The 15,374-nt window shown below is 42.1% G+C and overlaps 1 protein-coding gene across 5 annotated transcripts in view; it reads left to right on the forward strand.

The window, feature by feature from the left end:
• si:ch211-272n13.3 (ankyrin repeat domain-containing protein 26) overlaps positions 1-15,374 on the forward strand; it is a 191,437-nt gene that overhangs the window by 6,946 nt on the left and 169,117 nt on the right. For all 5 annotated transcript variants that reach the window (XR_010966206.1, XM_067999525.1, XM_067999526.1 and 2 more), the window contains exons 2-4: positions 6,526-6,640; positions 8,614-8,787; positions 13,137-13,243. Coding sequence is in view for 4 of the 5 variants with exons in the window: in XM_067999525.1 (XP_067855626.1) it covers positions 6,526-6,640; positions 8,614-8,787; positions 13,137-13,243 (396 nt within the window). In the remaining variant the exon portion in view is untranslated. The remainder of the gene's footprint in view (positions 1-6,525; positions 6,641-8,613; positions 8,788-13,136; positions 13,244-15,374) is intronic.

A 15,374-nucleotide genomic window follows, 5' to 3' on the forward strand; every position in this document is an offset into this window, starting at 1 on the left:
TTGAAGACTGGAATCTTAGAATGGTGGAAAGTAAAATTTAAAAGCAACATGGTCTGTATTTGGCAGCTGAACAAAAATGTTTAATTCAAATCATGATCACGGATGGGAAGCTGCAAAATTTTGACGGCTAGGTCAGGGTTGGGAATATGTGGACAGGTAACAATTTTAAAGAATTGAAGCGAGGGATGAGGCTGGGGCTGGGGCTGGGAACCGTTGAGTTGAGGAAAATTTGCAAGTGAGCAGTGTGAAGATAGAAGGCAGAGGAAGAAGCACTGGGTGTTATTGTTTTAAAGGATCGGGGCTAAGATCCTGCATGGGAGGGAAGAGCTGACAAGTTTAGAGTGGGGGCTGAGGGTAGAGTTAGGACAAACCTGCAGAATAGAGAGACTTGAAATTTTGAATCAACTAGGAAGGCCAGCTGAGCTGAGGTTTTGGATCATCAGAGACTATAATTTTGTATAGAGCATATGTGAGGCTAGGATGAACATGCACCAATGCTGGAGCAATGAAAATCAAGAATGCGCAAGATGCCAGAATTGGAGGAACGCAGAGATCTCTGAGGGTTGTAGGGCTGGAGGAGGTTACAGAGACAAGATCATAGAGGATTTGAACAGAAGGATGAGAATTTTAAAATCATAAGAATGTAGGAGGGGGTGGTGAATATTTAGAGTTGAGGCCATGGCCAGGACGAACCTGCAGGGTGGGGAGGTCAAGAATTTTGTAGAATCGGGATGGAATTCAGCTGGATAGGTGTAAAAGAGAGCTCACGGAGGTACAACAACAACAACAACGTCCCAAGGCGCTTCACAGGAGCGTTACTGGACAAAATTTGACATTGAGCCACAGAGATATTAGGACAAGTGACCAAAAGCTTGGTCAAAAAGGTAGGTTTTAAGGAACGACTTAAAGGAGGAGAGGTAGGGAGGTGTAGAGATTGAGGGGGAATTCTAAAGCTTAGGCTAGGCAGCTGAAGGCACGGCCACCAATGATGGAGCAATGAAAATCGAGAATGCACAAGATGCCAGAATTGGAGGAGCGCAGAAATCTCTGAGGGTTGTAGGGCTGGAGGAGGTTACAGAGACAGAGACAAGACCATAGAGGATTTGAACAGAAGGATGAGAATTTTAAAATCATAAGAATATAGAAGTAGGAGTAGGCCATACGGCTCCTCGAGCCTGCTCCGCCATCCAATAAGATCATGGCTGATCTTCGACCTCAACTTCACATTTCCGTCCGATCCCCATATCCCGTAGAGTCCAAAAATCTATTGATCTGTCTTAAATATACTCAACGACTGAGCATCCATAGCCCTCTGGGGTAGAGAATTCCAAATATTCACACTCCTCTGAGTGAAGAAATTCCTCATCTCAGTCCTAAATGTCCGACCCCTTATGCTGTGACAATGTCCCCTAGATCTAGACTCTACAACCAGGGGAAACAGCCTCTCAGCATCTACCCTGTCAAGCCCTATTGGAACCTTATTTGTTTCAATGAGATCACCTCATATTCTTCTAAGCTCCAGAGAATATAGGCCCATTCTATTAAATCTCTCCTCCCAGGAATCAATCTAGTGAACCTTCGTTGCACCCCCTCTAAGGCAAATATATCTTTCCTTAGGTAAGGAGACCAAAACTGTTCAAAGTACTGCAGATGTGGTCTCACCAAAGCCCTGTACAATTGCAGCAAGACTTCCTTACACTTGTACTCCAACCCCCTTGCAATAAAGATCGACATACTGTTTGCGTTCCCAATTGCTTGCTGTACATGCATGTTAAGAACATAAGAAATAGGAGCAGGCCAATCGGCCCCCCGAGCCTGCCCCGCCATTCAATAAGATCATGGCTGATCTGATCCTAACCTCAAATCTAAATTCATGTCCAATTTCCTGCCCGCTCCCCATAACCCCTAATTCCCTTTACTTCTAGGAAACTGTCTATTTCTGTTTTAAATTTATTTAATGATGTAGCTTCCACAGCTTCCTGGGGCAGCAAATTCCACAGACCCACTACCCTCTGAGTGAAGAAGTTTCTCCTCATCTCAGTTTTGAAAGAGCAGCCCCTTATTCTAAGATTATGCCCCCTAGTTCTAGTTTCACCCATCCTTGGGAACATCCTTACCGCATCCACCCGATCAAGCCCCTTCACAATCTTATATGTTTCAATAAGATCGCCTCTCATTCTTCTGAACTCCAATGAGTAGAGTCCCAATCTACTCAACCTCTCCTCATATGTCCACCCCCTCATCCCTGGGATTAACCGAGTGAACCTTCTTTGTACTGCCTCGAGAGCAAGTATGTCTTTTCTTAAGTATGGAGACCGAAACTGTATGCAGTATTCCAGGTGCGGTCTCACCAATACCTTATATAACTGCAGCAATACCTCCCTGTTTTTATATTCTATCCCCCTAGCAATAAAAGCCAACATTCCGTTGGCCTTCTTGATCACCTGCTGCACCTGCATACTAACGTTTTGATTTTCTTGCACTAGGACCCCCAGATCCCTTTGTACTGCAGTACTTTCCAGTTTCTCGCCAATAAGATAATTTGCTCTCTGATTTTTCCTGCCAAAGTGCATAACCTCACATTTTCCAATATTGTATTGCATCTGCCAAATCTCCGCCCACTCACCCAGCCAGTCTATATCCCCTTGTAGGTTTTTTATGTCCTCCTCACTCTCTACTTTAGAGTCATAGAGTCATACAGCACGGATAGAGGCCCTTCGGCCCATCGTGTCCGCGCCGGCCATCAGCCCTGTCTACTCTAATCCCATATTCCAGCATTTGGTCCGTAGCCTTGTATGCTATGGCATTTCAAGTGCTCATCCAAATGCTTCTTGAATGTTGTGAGGGTTCCTGCCTCCACAACCCTTTCAGGCAGTGAGTTCCAGACTCCAACCACCCTCTGGGTGAAAAAGTTCTTTCTCAAATCCCCTCTAAACCTCCCGCCTTTTACCTTGAATCTATGTCCCCTTGTTATAGAACCCTCAACGAAGGGAAAAAGCTCCTTAGTATCCATCCTATCTGTGCCCCTCATAATTTTGTACACCTCAATCATGTCCCCCCTCAGCCTCCTCTGCTCCAAGGAAAACAAACCCAATCTTCCCAGTCTCTCTTCATAGCTGAAGCGCTCCAGCCCTGGTAACATCCTGGTGAATGTCCTCTGCACCCTCTCCAAAGCGATCACATCCTTCCTGTAGTGTGGCGACCAGAACTGCACACAGTACTCCAACTGTGGCCTAACCAGTGTTTTATACAGCTCCATCATAACCTCCTTGCTCTTATATTCTATGCCTCGGCTAATAAAGGCAAGTATCCCATATGCCTTCTTTACCACCTTATCTACCTGTTCCGCCGCCTTCAGGGATCTGTGAACTTGCACACCAAGATCCCTCTGACCCTCTGTCTTGCCTAGGGTCCTCCCATTCATTGTGTATTCCCTTGCCTTGTTAGTCCCTCCAAAGTGCATCACCTTGCACTTTTCCGGGTTAAATTCCATTTGCCACTGTTCCGCCCATCTGACCAACCCATCTATATCGTCCTGCAGACTGAGGCTATCCTCCTCGCTATTTACCACCCTACCAATTTTTGTATCATCAGCGAACTTACTGATCATACCTTTTACATTCATATCCAAGTCATTAATGTAGACCACAAACAGCAAGGGACCCAGCACCGATCCCTGTGGTACCCCACTGGCCACAGGCTTCCAGTCACAAAAACAACCTTCGACCATCACCCTCTGCCTTCTGCCACTAAGCCAGTTTTGTATCCAAAGTGCCAAGGCACCCTGGATTCCATGGGCTCGTACCTTCTTGACCAGTCTCCTGTGGGGGACTTTATCGAAGGCCTTACTGAAATCCATGTATACCACATCCACTGCGTTACCCTCATCCACACGCCTAGTCACCCCCTTTCCCTCCCATCTTTGTATCATCTGCAAACTTTGATATGTTACACTCGGTCCCCTCCTCCAAATCGTTAATATAGATTGTAAAGAGTTAACTTTGTGATTCGTGTACAAGAACACCCAAGTCCCTCTGAACACCAACATTTAATAGTTTCTCGCCATTTAAAAAATATTCTGTTTTTCTATTCTTCCTACCAAAATGAATAACCTCCATCTGCCACCACCTTGCGCACTCACTTAATCTGTCTATATCCCTTTGCAGACTCTTTGTGTCCGCCCCACAGCTTACTTTCCCACCTAGCTTTGTATTCTCAGCAAACTTGGATGCATTACACTCGGTCCCTTCATCTAAGTCATTAATATAGATTGTAAATAGCTGAGGCCCAAGCACTGATCCTTGCGGCACCCCACTAGTTACAGCCTGCCAATCTGAAAATGACCCGATTATTCCTACTCTCCATTTTCTGTCCATTAACCAATCCCCTATCCATGCTAATATATTACCCCCAACCCCATGAGTCCTTATCTTGTGTAACAACCTTTTGTGTGGCACCTTATCGAATGCCTTTTGAAAATCCAAATATACTACATCCGTTGGTTTCCCTTTATCTATCCTGCTAGTTACATCCTCGCAAACTAATAGATTTGTCAAACACGATTTCCCTTTCATAAAACCATGTTGACTCTGCCTAATCATGTGATTTTCTAAGTGTCCCGTTACTACGTCCTTAATAATAGATTACAGCATTTTCCTAACAACTGATGACAGGCTAACTGGCCTGTAGTTCCCAGTTTTCTCTCTCCCTCCTTTCTTGAATAGCGTGATTACATTTGCTACCTTCTAACTACTGTCAGGGGGCCTTTAAACTACTCCTACCACTGTTTTCTGCCTTTTGTTGTTTCTTATCTCCACCCATACTGATTCTACTTCCTGATCTTCTGAGCGAAGATCCTTTTTCACTACTGTCTTTGTCATCCTTTATTATCAGGGCTATTCCCCCACCCCACCCACTTTTCCATTTTTTTTTTGTCTTTTCAAAAAGTCAAGTATACTGGAATATTTAGTTACCAACCTTGATTACCTTGCAACCACGTCTCAGTAATGGCTACTAGATCAAACCCATTTATCTCTATTTGTGCCATTAATTCATCTATCTTGTTACGAATGCTTCATGCATTCAGATAAAGCACCTTTAATTTAAACTTTTTACTATTTTTTCCTGATTTGAACTTATTCACTGATGCACTATTACCGTTAAACTCTCTTTCCCTTCTTGACACTCAGCTTATCTTTACCCAAATTGCTATACTGCTCTATGACCTTGACCTTTCTCTTTAGATTTATAAATTTACCATTACCTAAACCCTAACCCCACTCCTTTTTAGTTTAAAGCCCTATCTACCGCCCTAGTTATTCAATTCAACAGGACACTGGTCCCAGCCCGGTTTAAGTGGAGTCCGTCCCAACGGAAGAGCTCCCTCTTTTCCCAGTACAGCTGCCAGTGTCCCATGAATTGAAACCCCTGTCTCTCACATCACCCTTTGAGCCACGCATTTAACTCTCTGATCGGTTTGACCCTATGTCAATTTGTGCGTGGCTCAGGTAGTAATGCGGAGATTATTACCTTTTGGGGTTCTGCTTATGAATTTGGAACCTAGCTTCTCAAACTCTCAGCAGAACCTCATTCCTAGTTCTACCTATGTTGTTGGTTCCTACATGGACCACAACAATTGGATCCTCCCCCCACCCCCAAGCTCCAAATTCTTCTCCAGCCACGAGGGGATATTCCTAATCCTAGCACTGGGCATGCAACACAGCCTTCGGGATTCCCGGCGATGACTGTAGAGAACAGTATCTATCCCCCTGTCTATACTATCCCCTACCACTACACATTTCTTTCTATTCCCCCCACTTGAATTTTCCAGAAATATATTCTGATATTGTCCTTTACTATTAAAAAGGTTTATTCAAGGGAAAGGGTCAAAAGCAATGGCAAAGCTACAGTGTAAGTTCATAAAATGTTACCATGGGTATGGTGTTAATTATGAAGTGAGACTTCAAAAATTAGGGCTTTTTTCATTATAGCTGAGAAGGTTAAAGGTGACCTGATCGGGGTCTTCATGAAAGGCTACAGCAAGATAGTGGTGAATTGTTTTGAATGGTTGGCAAGATGGTAACAAGAGGACAGAATTTTAAGATGATCAGAAAGAGAATTTAAGTGGCAATAGTAAAACATTTTTGATGCAGAAGGTGGAATTCTCTACCATAAACCATTGTTGAAGCAGAGTTCATAAATTCATTCTTTTAAAACTGAATTGAATAGTGGTTGGGTATTCATGCATGGAGAGGAAGCAGGACAGTATGACTAGATTAGATAATTTATGTGGAGAAATATAGCAGCAAAGACAGTGGGCCAAATGGCCTGTTTTTATGCTGTAACATCCTATGATTCTGCATTCTAGAAAAAAAATAAGTTGATCAATATTACTTTTTTAAAAATTAATTATTTAAAAAAGCGTAAGCATTTTATAATGCTATACGTGGGTTGCATCAGTGCCATATCAGTGTTCTGTCCTGTGATAAACAAATTAGCATATTTACATGTTCACTTTCCTTCTAGGGCACCCTTGCATCTTGCATGTGCAGGTGGGCATGCAGAAGCCGTTGCTTTCCTTGTGGAAAACAAATCAAAACTGAACATCTGTGACAATGATAACCGTTCCCCTTTGATGAAGGTAAATAATTACGTGGTTACTGTATGGACCAAATATAGTATATCTATTTTATATTAAAAATGAAGAGTGGGTCGCAACATTCCATTTCAGTATTATAGTTAATAACAAAACTTACAGCAACTTGGGAGCATTAGAGTTGGTTGGAGTGTGGCACTTTCCCTGCATTGTAGACTGAGGGGCTGAGATGCAAAACTGAGAAACGGCAGCGCCACCAGTGGCTAGACGGTGAGGACATGGGGTCCCAAGAGTGTCAAATCTTTGGAGCAAGTCTCTGTGAATGTCAATATTTGCACAGGTCTCACTCTTTTGAAACAGAATGGATATTAACCATAGGTGAATGGAGAGGACGCAGAGTATTGCAACTTAAATGCTAAAACTAGGATCATACGTATTGGAAAATGATACACGAGTGTTCGATGTAAAGGAAAGATCTAAAGATATACAAGATAATGGGTCAATGATGTTGTCAGAACAACTAAGATTGAGTTATTTATGTTTACAAATGTACCTGATGTTGGGAGAACCACTCAGTTTCACTCTCCAAACCAAAAGGGTTTTAAGTCAGCATCTAGGAATTTTGTGAGAGCAAACAGTAGAATAGTGAGATTTTAAGTTCATCAGTATGTTTTTGTACTGCTATGCATTGTTTCTATAATGGAAAATTACTGAATATTTGTACGTATGTCAGCATTGTTAAAATAAGTTATTTCTGTGTAAGTGGTCATAGTTAAAATAATGCACCGGTATCTCTGTGGTTATAGTAAAGCACAAGGGCAAGGCCAGGTTGTGAATGTAGTAAACAAGTTGGTTATAAATATAGGTAGTGTAGTTGTTGCATGTTAGAACAGACAAGGAAGAATGGAGCTGGAAAGCCACTATATTTCTGTTTTCTGGAGTAGGTTACAATACTCTGAATCTATGCAGTTCTGTTAAGTTATTGAACTGAATTTTTTTTGTGAGCTTGATTATCTGGTGTCCAAAACCATCTTTGGAGTCAAGAAGACCATGCATGCTTTGCACTCACTGGGATCTATGATGAGCTTGCACAGGCTTATTTCAGTTAAAACTCTTACTACATAGAAAGGTGAGACTTTCATACCATTAATCTGGGATAGCTTTGAATCTTGTTGCCAGAGTTGAGAGGACAGTTCTTGTAGCCCACACAGAAAATTTGTAACCCCTACACATCTTGCATAGCTTAATGGCCAGTTCGTAAACAGTATTAACAGAAGTCTGAGACTAGGCCATATGACCTCATTTTTCAAAATAATTTGAAGAAAAACTACTGAGCAGAAAATTCTGGCAGCTGCAGCAAAATATCCCATCAGTATAGTTGACTGGTGCTCATGCATCCTGTGGTGGACTGCACAATCCAAGTTCATCTCCCACTCACAGCTCTGGGCAAAATATCAAATCCAAGACCAAGCAAGCTTTTAGAAGTTGAGGCCTTCAAGTAAAAACTTAAATGAAGGTATTAAAATACAGAGAAGATAATTTGGTGGATAAATTTGATCAACCTATTGTGAGATATGTAATTTTTTTTGTTTAAACCCTTATTTTGGACGTTAGGAATTTCTAAGAAAAAATGGGGGATGAAAAGAATTTTGAGTGATTTGTGGGAACCTGGTTGTCAGATTGCACAATCACAGGATGATATACTCTATAAAATAGCAGCTATTGTGTATCACACAATGTGACACCTTTAACATTGTAAATACCTAACACAGTGCCACCTACAGGAGTAACAAGTACTGTAAGTACAAAAAATGAGTTTTCAATTAAATGATGTTCCAGATATAAATTGTGTATCTTATGTCACTGAACTTTCTTCACTTGTGGATTGTGGGCAAACCAAATGCAATTTGTAGTCCAGATTTGCTAGTAGTTGACAGCATTGAACTTTATACCTAAAGATGTATCCAATTGTGAAAAATTGTTACTGCACAAGCTTCTTTTTGTTATGTCATCCACAGGCAGTACAGTGCCAACAGGAGCATTGTGCAGTTATCTTACTAGGCCATGATGCTGATCCTAACCTTGTGGACATTAATGGAAACACTGCCCTGCATCTTGCTGCCCTGATCCCTAACATCTCATTGGCAATGCATTTGCTGGAGCATGAAGCACACGTGAATGCTCAAAATAAGGTGCTTACATTTTTGTTTTTTTAATAATTGTAGTAATCTTTTCATTTATCTTTTTCTGAGTTGTACAAAATTACCCTACTTTCTAGAAATGAACCCCAGTGCTTTGTTTACTTTTTTATGGCCTTATTAACTTGCGTCGCTACTTTTACTGATTTGTGTATCTGTTACCCCCCTCCCCCCCGAGCCCTCTGCTCCTCCACCCCGTTTAGACTCTTTATTTTCCAAGGAGTATATGGCCTCCTTATTCTTCCTACCAAAATGTAATAACTCACACTTATCTATATTGAAACTCACTTGCCAATTACACACCCAATCTACAAGATTATTAATGTCTTCCTGTATTTTGTCATGGTCCGCCTCAGTATTAACTATAACCCTTCCCCGCCCGCCCCCCCCCCCCCCCAAATTTGGTGTCGTCCGCAAATTTTGAAATTATACTTCCGATTCCCTGGTCCAAATCGTTTATGTAAATGGTGAACAACAGTGGTCCCAACACTGATCCTTGTGGAACACCACTTCCTACCTTTTGCCAGTCTGAGTAACTACCTTTAACACCTACTCTGTTTTCTGTTTTGTAGCCAGCTTGCTATCCATTCTGCTACTTGTCCCGTGACTCCTCATGCTATGACCTTCGTCGTGAGTCTACTATGCGGTACCTTATCGAATGCCTTTTGAAAATCCAAATATATTACAACTACTGCATTGCTCTTGTCAAAAATGTTTTACTGGAAAACTACTTCCCAAATTAATTCAGCCATTGTATACTATATGTAAAATATCATGGCCTGATATGTGTTCCTTGTGAAAATCCATTTTGGTGTTCAGATTTTTAATTGACAAACCAGTAAGTTTCAAGAATGAACCTTGATGTCACCTGAACTTATCAATATGCTACAGCCCTGAAACACATTTCAACTTGTGTTATCCCATATCTTTATGATGGTGTTGTAGTGCAGTAATGATACAACATCACCATCTCTCCAATTCACATAAATTAACAACTATTTTGAATTACTAGTTGATCTTCTGTGGCATTTACACAGTAAGTCGAAGAATATGGCCACTCTCTTTACTGTTTCTGCAGCCTTTGTGTTGCTGTTTCTCTCTCTCTCTCTCTCTCTCTCTCTCTCTATGTCTCTCCTCTTCTGCTTCTGTCTATTCTATTCTGCTTCTTTCCCCTTAACTCTTTTTACTTCTCTTTCTCTGCTGTTGTTTTCTTTTTTTTTACTTTCCTTTTGAATGAGAGGTGATGGGTTGGCATGTTTGGTAATGGATGATTTGTAGTTAAGAAAAACTACTTTGCAGTAAATATATTAGATTGGCATTATACTGCCATTTATATGTCGTTGCAAAGCATTTTACCATTTTGCAGCAACTCAAGATTTGCTTCCAAAATACCTCTGGAATCAGGCCCAGATCTGACACCTCATATAACTCTTAGTGCTCAGGGGTCCATTGGGCATTTAAGCATAGCATCAACTTAATGTTTTGAAAAAGTTGATGCTATCACCTGTACACTCAGAACATTTAAAATGTGCAGACCTCTCTTCTTGGCATAAAAATTGGATTGTGCCTAAAACAGGGCGCAATCCTGGTGCAGCGCATGCTGCAAGCACCTAATGAAGCCGGTGACAGGACCATGCAAAATTGATCCATAGACTTTATTTATTTGTTACCGGTGAACTGAAGGTGCCAGTCATGACCCTAGAGGCAGCTCACCGGTCGCGGGAAGAACGGAGATCGGCTGAACACTAGCCAAGGCAGTAAGCAGAGTCCAGGATGGGGGAGGCAATCAGAAGGGGGGTGAGTGGCCTGCGAATTTATTATGGAACTGGGAGGAATACTCCTGCTCTTGCCGGCTGCACAGTAAGGTAAGTTTTAAAAAAAATATAACCTTGTCTTTCGGGAGGTAGCCTACAGTGGTCCTTTTAAGGACTGCTAGTTTGGCTGCCAAGTGCCTGAGAATACTGACCACAGCATGCATGGCATATGCTGCGGTCAGTCACTAACAAATTTTGTAAAGGGGGCCTAAAACAGACATTAGGAATGTGTGCGTGCAGACTGCCCGCCATATTGGACGCATAGGCTAATATTCTACAACAGTGACTACACTTCAGAAGTACTTCATTGGCTGTAAAGCTTTGGGGTGTCCCACGGTTGCGAAAGGCGCTATATAAATGCAAGTCTTTTTGTAGGCGCATGTTTTACGCCTGTAAAATGGGTGCAGCGCCAATTAATTTCTAGGCCTTGGTATCTACAGTGCAATTTGTAGCCTGCGGCATAATTAAGAAATACAGGAACAGGAGTAGGCTATACAGCCCTTCGAGCTAGAAGTCTGATGTTGCTAGCTGTGAATTGCCTTGTGCAGTTTTTCATGTCAGGCTCTGTAATCCAGTATAACTGCCACTAGTGAATTCTAACATGGGTGCTTCCAGATTGGCATCTAGGCAAGTTCCAAACACCAGATTCTGACTTTCCCTACTTTCAAGCTTCCTAATGTGGTGAGGGCATGAATTGTGAAATTTCCTACAATGTAGATCTTCAGCCAATTTCTTGCTATTGTGTAAATGGGGAAGAGGTGTACTTTACAGTGAAGAAAATTTATAACTTGTTTTTTTTAACAGGGAGACCTGATGAGACTAGCTCTATTTCAGAAAATGTTTTTGATAGTGTAGTAGATTCCATTCCGTCCTAGCACTATAGAACCTGGTTCACATGGGCAAAAGTCACACAGATTTAATTTGCAGGTGGCTTTTAATATTGTATGAAATTGCAACAGTATTGCAATGCAAAGTTATGCAAAGGAGTTGTAAACAGTGCTATCAAGTGGCACTTCACCAATAACCTATTCACTGATGCTCAGTTTGGGTTCCGCCAGAACCACTTGGCTCCAGACCTCATTACAGCCTTGATCCAAACATGGACACAATTGCTGAATTCCAGAGGTGAGGTGAGAGTGATTGCCCTTGACAGCAAGGCAGCATTCATTCAACCAAGTATGGCACCAAGGAGCCCTAGTAAAACTGAAGTCGATGGCTATCGGTGGGAAAACTCTCCAGTGGCTAAAGTCATACCTAACACAAAGGAAGATGGTTGTGGTTGTCCGAGGCCAATCATCTCAACCCCAGGACAAAGCTGCAGGAGTTCCTCAGGGCAGCGTTTAGGCCCAACTATTTTCAGCTGCTTCGTCAATGACCTTCTCTCCATCATGTGGTCAGAAGTGGGGCTGTTCGGTGATGATTGGACAGTGTTCAGCTCCATTTGCAATTCCATGCAGCAAGACCTGGACAACATCCAGGCTTGGGTTGATAAGTGGCACACAAATGCCAGGCAATGACTATCTCCAACAAGAGAGAGTCTAACCAACTCCACTTGACATTCAGTGGCATTACCATCACTGAATCCCCCACCGTCAATATCCTGGGAGTCAGCATTGACCAGAAACTCAACTGGACCAGCCACATAAATACCATGGCTACTAGAGCAAGTCAGAGGCAGGGTATTCTGCGGCAAATGACTCACCTCCTAACTCCCCAAAACCTCTTCACCTACAAGGCACAAGTCAGGAGTGTGATGTAATACTCTCCACTTGCCTGGATGGGTGCAGCTGCAACAATACTCGAGCTCGACACCATCCAGGACAAAGCAGTCCACATGGTCAACACCCCATCCGCCACCTTAAACATGCACTCCCCCACCAACGATGCACCATGGCTGCAGTGTGTACTATGCACAGGATATACTGCTGCAACTCATGAAGGTTTCTTCGACACCACCTCCCAAACCCGCAACCTCCACCACCTAGATGGATAAGGCAGCAGGTGCATAGGAATACCATCACCTCCAAGTTCCCCTTCAGGTCAACCGGCATCCTTACTTGAACATAGATTGCTGTTCTTTTTGTCGTTTCTGGGTCAAAATCCTGGAACTTCCGTCCTAACAGCACTGTGGGAGAACTCTTACCACACGGACTGCAGCGGTTCAAGAAGGCGGCTCACCACCACCTTCTCAAGGGCAATTAGGGATGGGCAGTAAATGCCGGCCTTGCTAGTGATGTCCATATCCCAAGAGTGAATTTAAAAAAATATTAAGTGGTTCTGGCAAAATGCAATTTTGTAAGACAACTTTTTAAAAACTAAAACCACCCCTATTTTGTGAAGTAATAAAGTAAATAAAATCTTTGAATTTTATGAATTGGATATTTCTGAAAAAGTAAATTCACAAATCTTTCAACAAAATTATCAAATGGGAGCTATTGCTAGTAATGTGTGGAAATGATTAATACATCCATAGGCTGTGAAAGTGCAAATTACTCTGTAGTGATTAAATGAATTATTTGTTTCCAAAAGGATGGATGTACTCCTTTGCTATTGGCTGTTATTGAGAACCATCAAGAAATGGTAGAATTCATCCTTAAAGAAGGAGTAGATGTCAATGCCAAGGACAAAACTGGGAGGTACAGTTTACACAAACATCTAATTATAAGTCTTAAATTACTGCATTAAGAACTTGTTTGTGGGAAATTCACATTTTTCCTGTTTGTGTTTTTCTTTATGGAATCCTTGAAGTAATACCTATCGAGTTCTGATTATTGCTGTTGCTACGCTGAACTTTTTGGTTGCCAGCAACAAAAGCCCACACACAAAAGAGAAAGCAAGAAGTTGCTAGTAGACATTCCATTGCTTAAATTGAATCTGATAGTTCAATCAGACTAGCCTTGTTTTTTAGAATATGCATTTAATGCCATTCATTGAGAACAACCAGTTCTTCCAAGCATGTAATCTTAATACTGTGAGTACCATCATAGAGTAAGAGTTTCTGATATCTTCTTCTATTTTCAACGTAGTACCTTTCTTCTGAATTTCACAAAGGATAACAGCTTTGAACTTTGCAGATTTACATCCTTCTAATTGCTGATTACTGGGAGGAATGGAAGGGAAGAGAGCAAGAGGAAGATAAATGCACGTGGCTCATTGACACAAAGGAATTGTTAGAAATTAAAAAGGTCAACCAGGCTGTCAACTTGCTTGGTGTTGAGGAATGTTGAGGCCTGTCAGGACACCATCCTTTCAGCTTGTGGAAAATTTTATATAGACAGTCTCACTACAGCAATAGACTACAGTTGACCCCTTCAATATAGCAGTTCCACTGAGTATTCTGCAGTTTGACTAGAGATTTTTGGCTTCCCTGAAAGGGAATCTAGAAGTCTTCTATAGACATATAAACAGTAAGAGGAAAGGTGGGACCGATTAGGGACCAAAAAGGAGATCTATGCATGGAGGCAGAGGGCTTGGTTGAGGTACTAAATTGAGTACTTTGCATCTGTCTTTACCAAGGAAGAAGATGCTGCCAAAGTCACAATAAAAGTGGAGGTAGTTGAGATACTGGATGGGCTAAAAATTGATAAAGAGGAGGTACTAGAAAGGCTGGCTGTACTTAAAGTAGATAAGTCACCTGGTCCGGATGGGATGCATCCTAGGTCGCTGAGGGAAGTAAGAGTGGAAATTGCGGAGGTACTGGCCATAATCTTCCAATCATCCTTCGATAAGGGGGTGGTGCCAGAGGACTGGAGAATTCTGAATGTTACACCATTGTTCAAAAAAGGGTGTAAGGATAAACCCGGCAACTACAAGCCAGTCAGTTTAACCTCGGTGGTGGGGAAACTTTTGGAACGATAATCCAGGACAAAGTTAAAGTGGCTTGGACAAGTGTGGATTAATAAAGGAAAGCCAGCACGGATTTGTTAAAGGCAAATCGTATTTAACTAACTTGATTGAGTTTTTTGATGAGGTAACAGAAAGGGTTGATGAGGGCAATGCGGCTGATGTGGTATATATGGACTTCCAAAAGGTGTTTGATAAAGTGCCACATAATAGGCTTGTCATCAAAGATGAAGCCTATGGAATAAAAAGGGCAGTGGCAGCATGGATACGAAATTGGCTCAGTGACAGGAAACAGAGAGTAGTGGTGAATGGTTGTTTTTCGGACTGGAGGGACAGCGGTGTTCCCCGGGGGTCAGTATTAGGACCACTGCTTTTCTTGATACATACTAATGACTTGGACTTGGGTGTACAGGGCACAATTTCCAATTTTGCAGATGACACAAAACTTGGAAGTATAGTGAATAGTGAGGAGGATAGTGATAGACTTCAAGAGGACATAGGCTGGTGAAATGGGCGGACACATGGCAGATGAAATTTAACGCAGAGAAGTGCGAAGTGATACATTTTGGGAGGAAGAACGAGGAGAGGCATTATAAACTTACGGGTACAATTCTAAAAAGGGGTGCAGGAACAGAGAGATCTGGGGGTATATGTGCTCAAATCTTGAAGGTGGCAGGACAGGTTGAGAAAGCAGTTAAAAAAAGCATACGGGATCCTTGGCTTTATAAATAGGCATAGAGTACAAAAGCAAGGAAGTTATGATGAACCTTTATAAAACACTGGTTCAGCCACAACTGGAGTATTGTGTCCAATTCTGGGCACCGCACTTTAGGAAAGATGTGAAGGCCTTGGAGAGAGCGCAGAAGAGATTTACTAGACTGGTTCTAGGGATGAAGGACTTCAGTTGCGTAGATAGACTGGAGA

The sequence above is a fragment of the Heptranchias perlo genome, chromosome 18 (genome assembly GCF_035084215.1).
Source record: "Heptranchias perlo isolate sHepPer1 chromosome 18, sHepPer1.hap1, whole genome shotgun sequence".
Taxonomy (NCBI): domain Eukaryota; kingdom Metazoa; phylum Chordata; class Chondrichthyes; order Hexanchiformes; family Hexanchidae; genus Heptranchias; species Heptranchias perlo.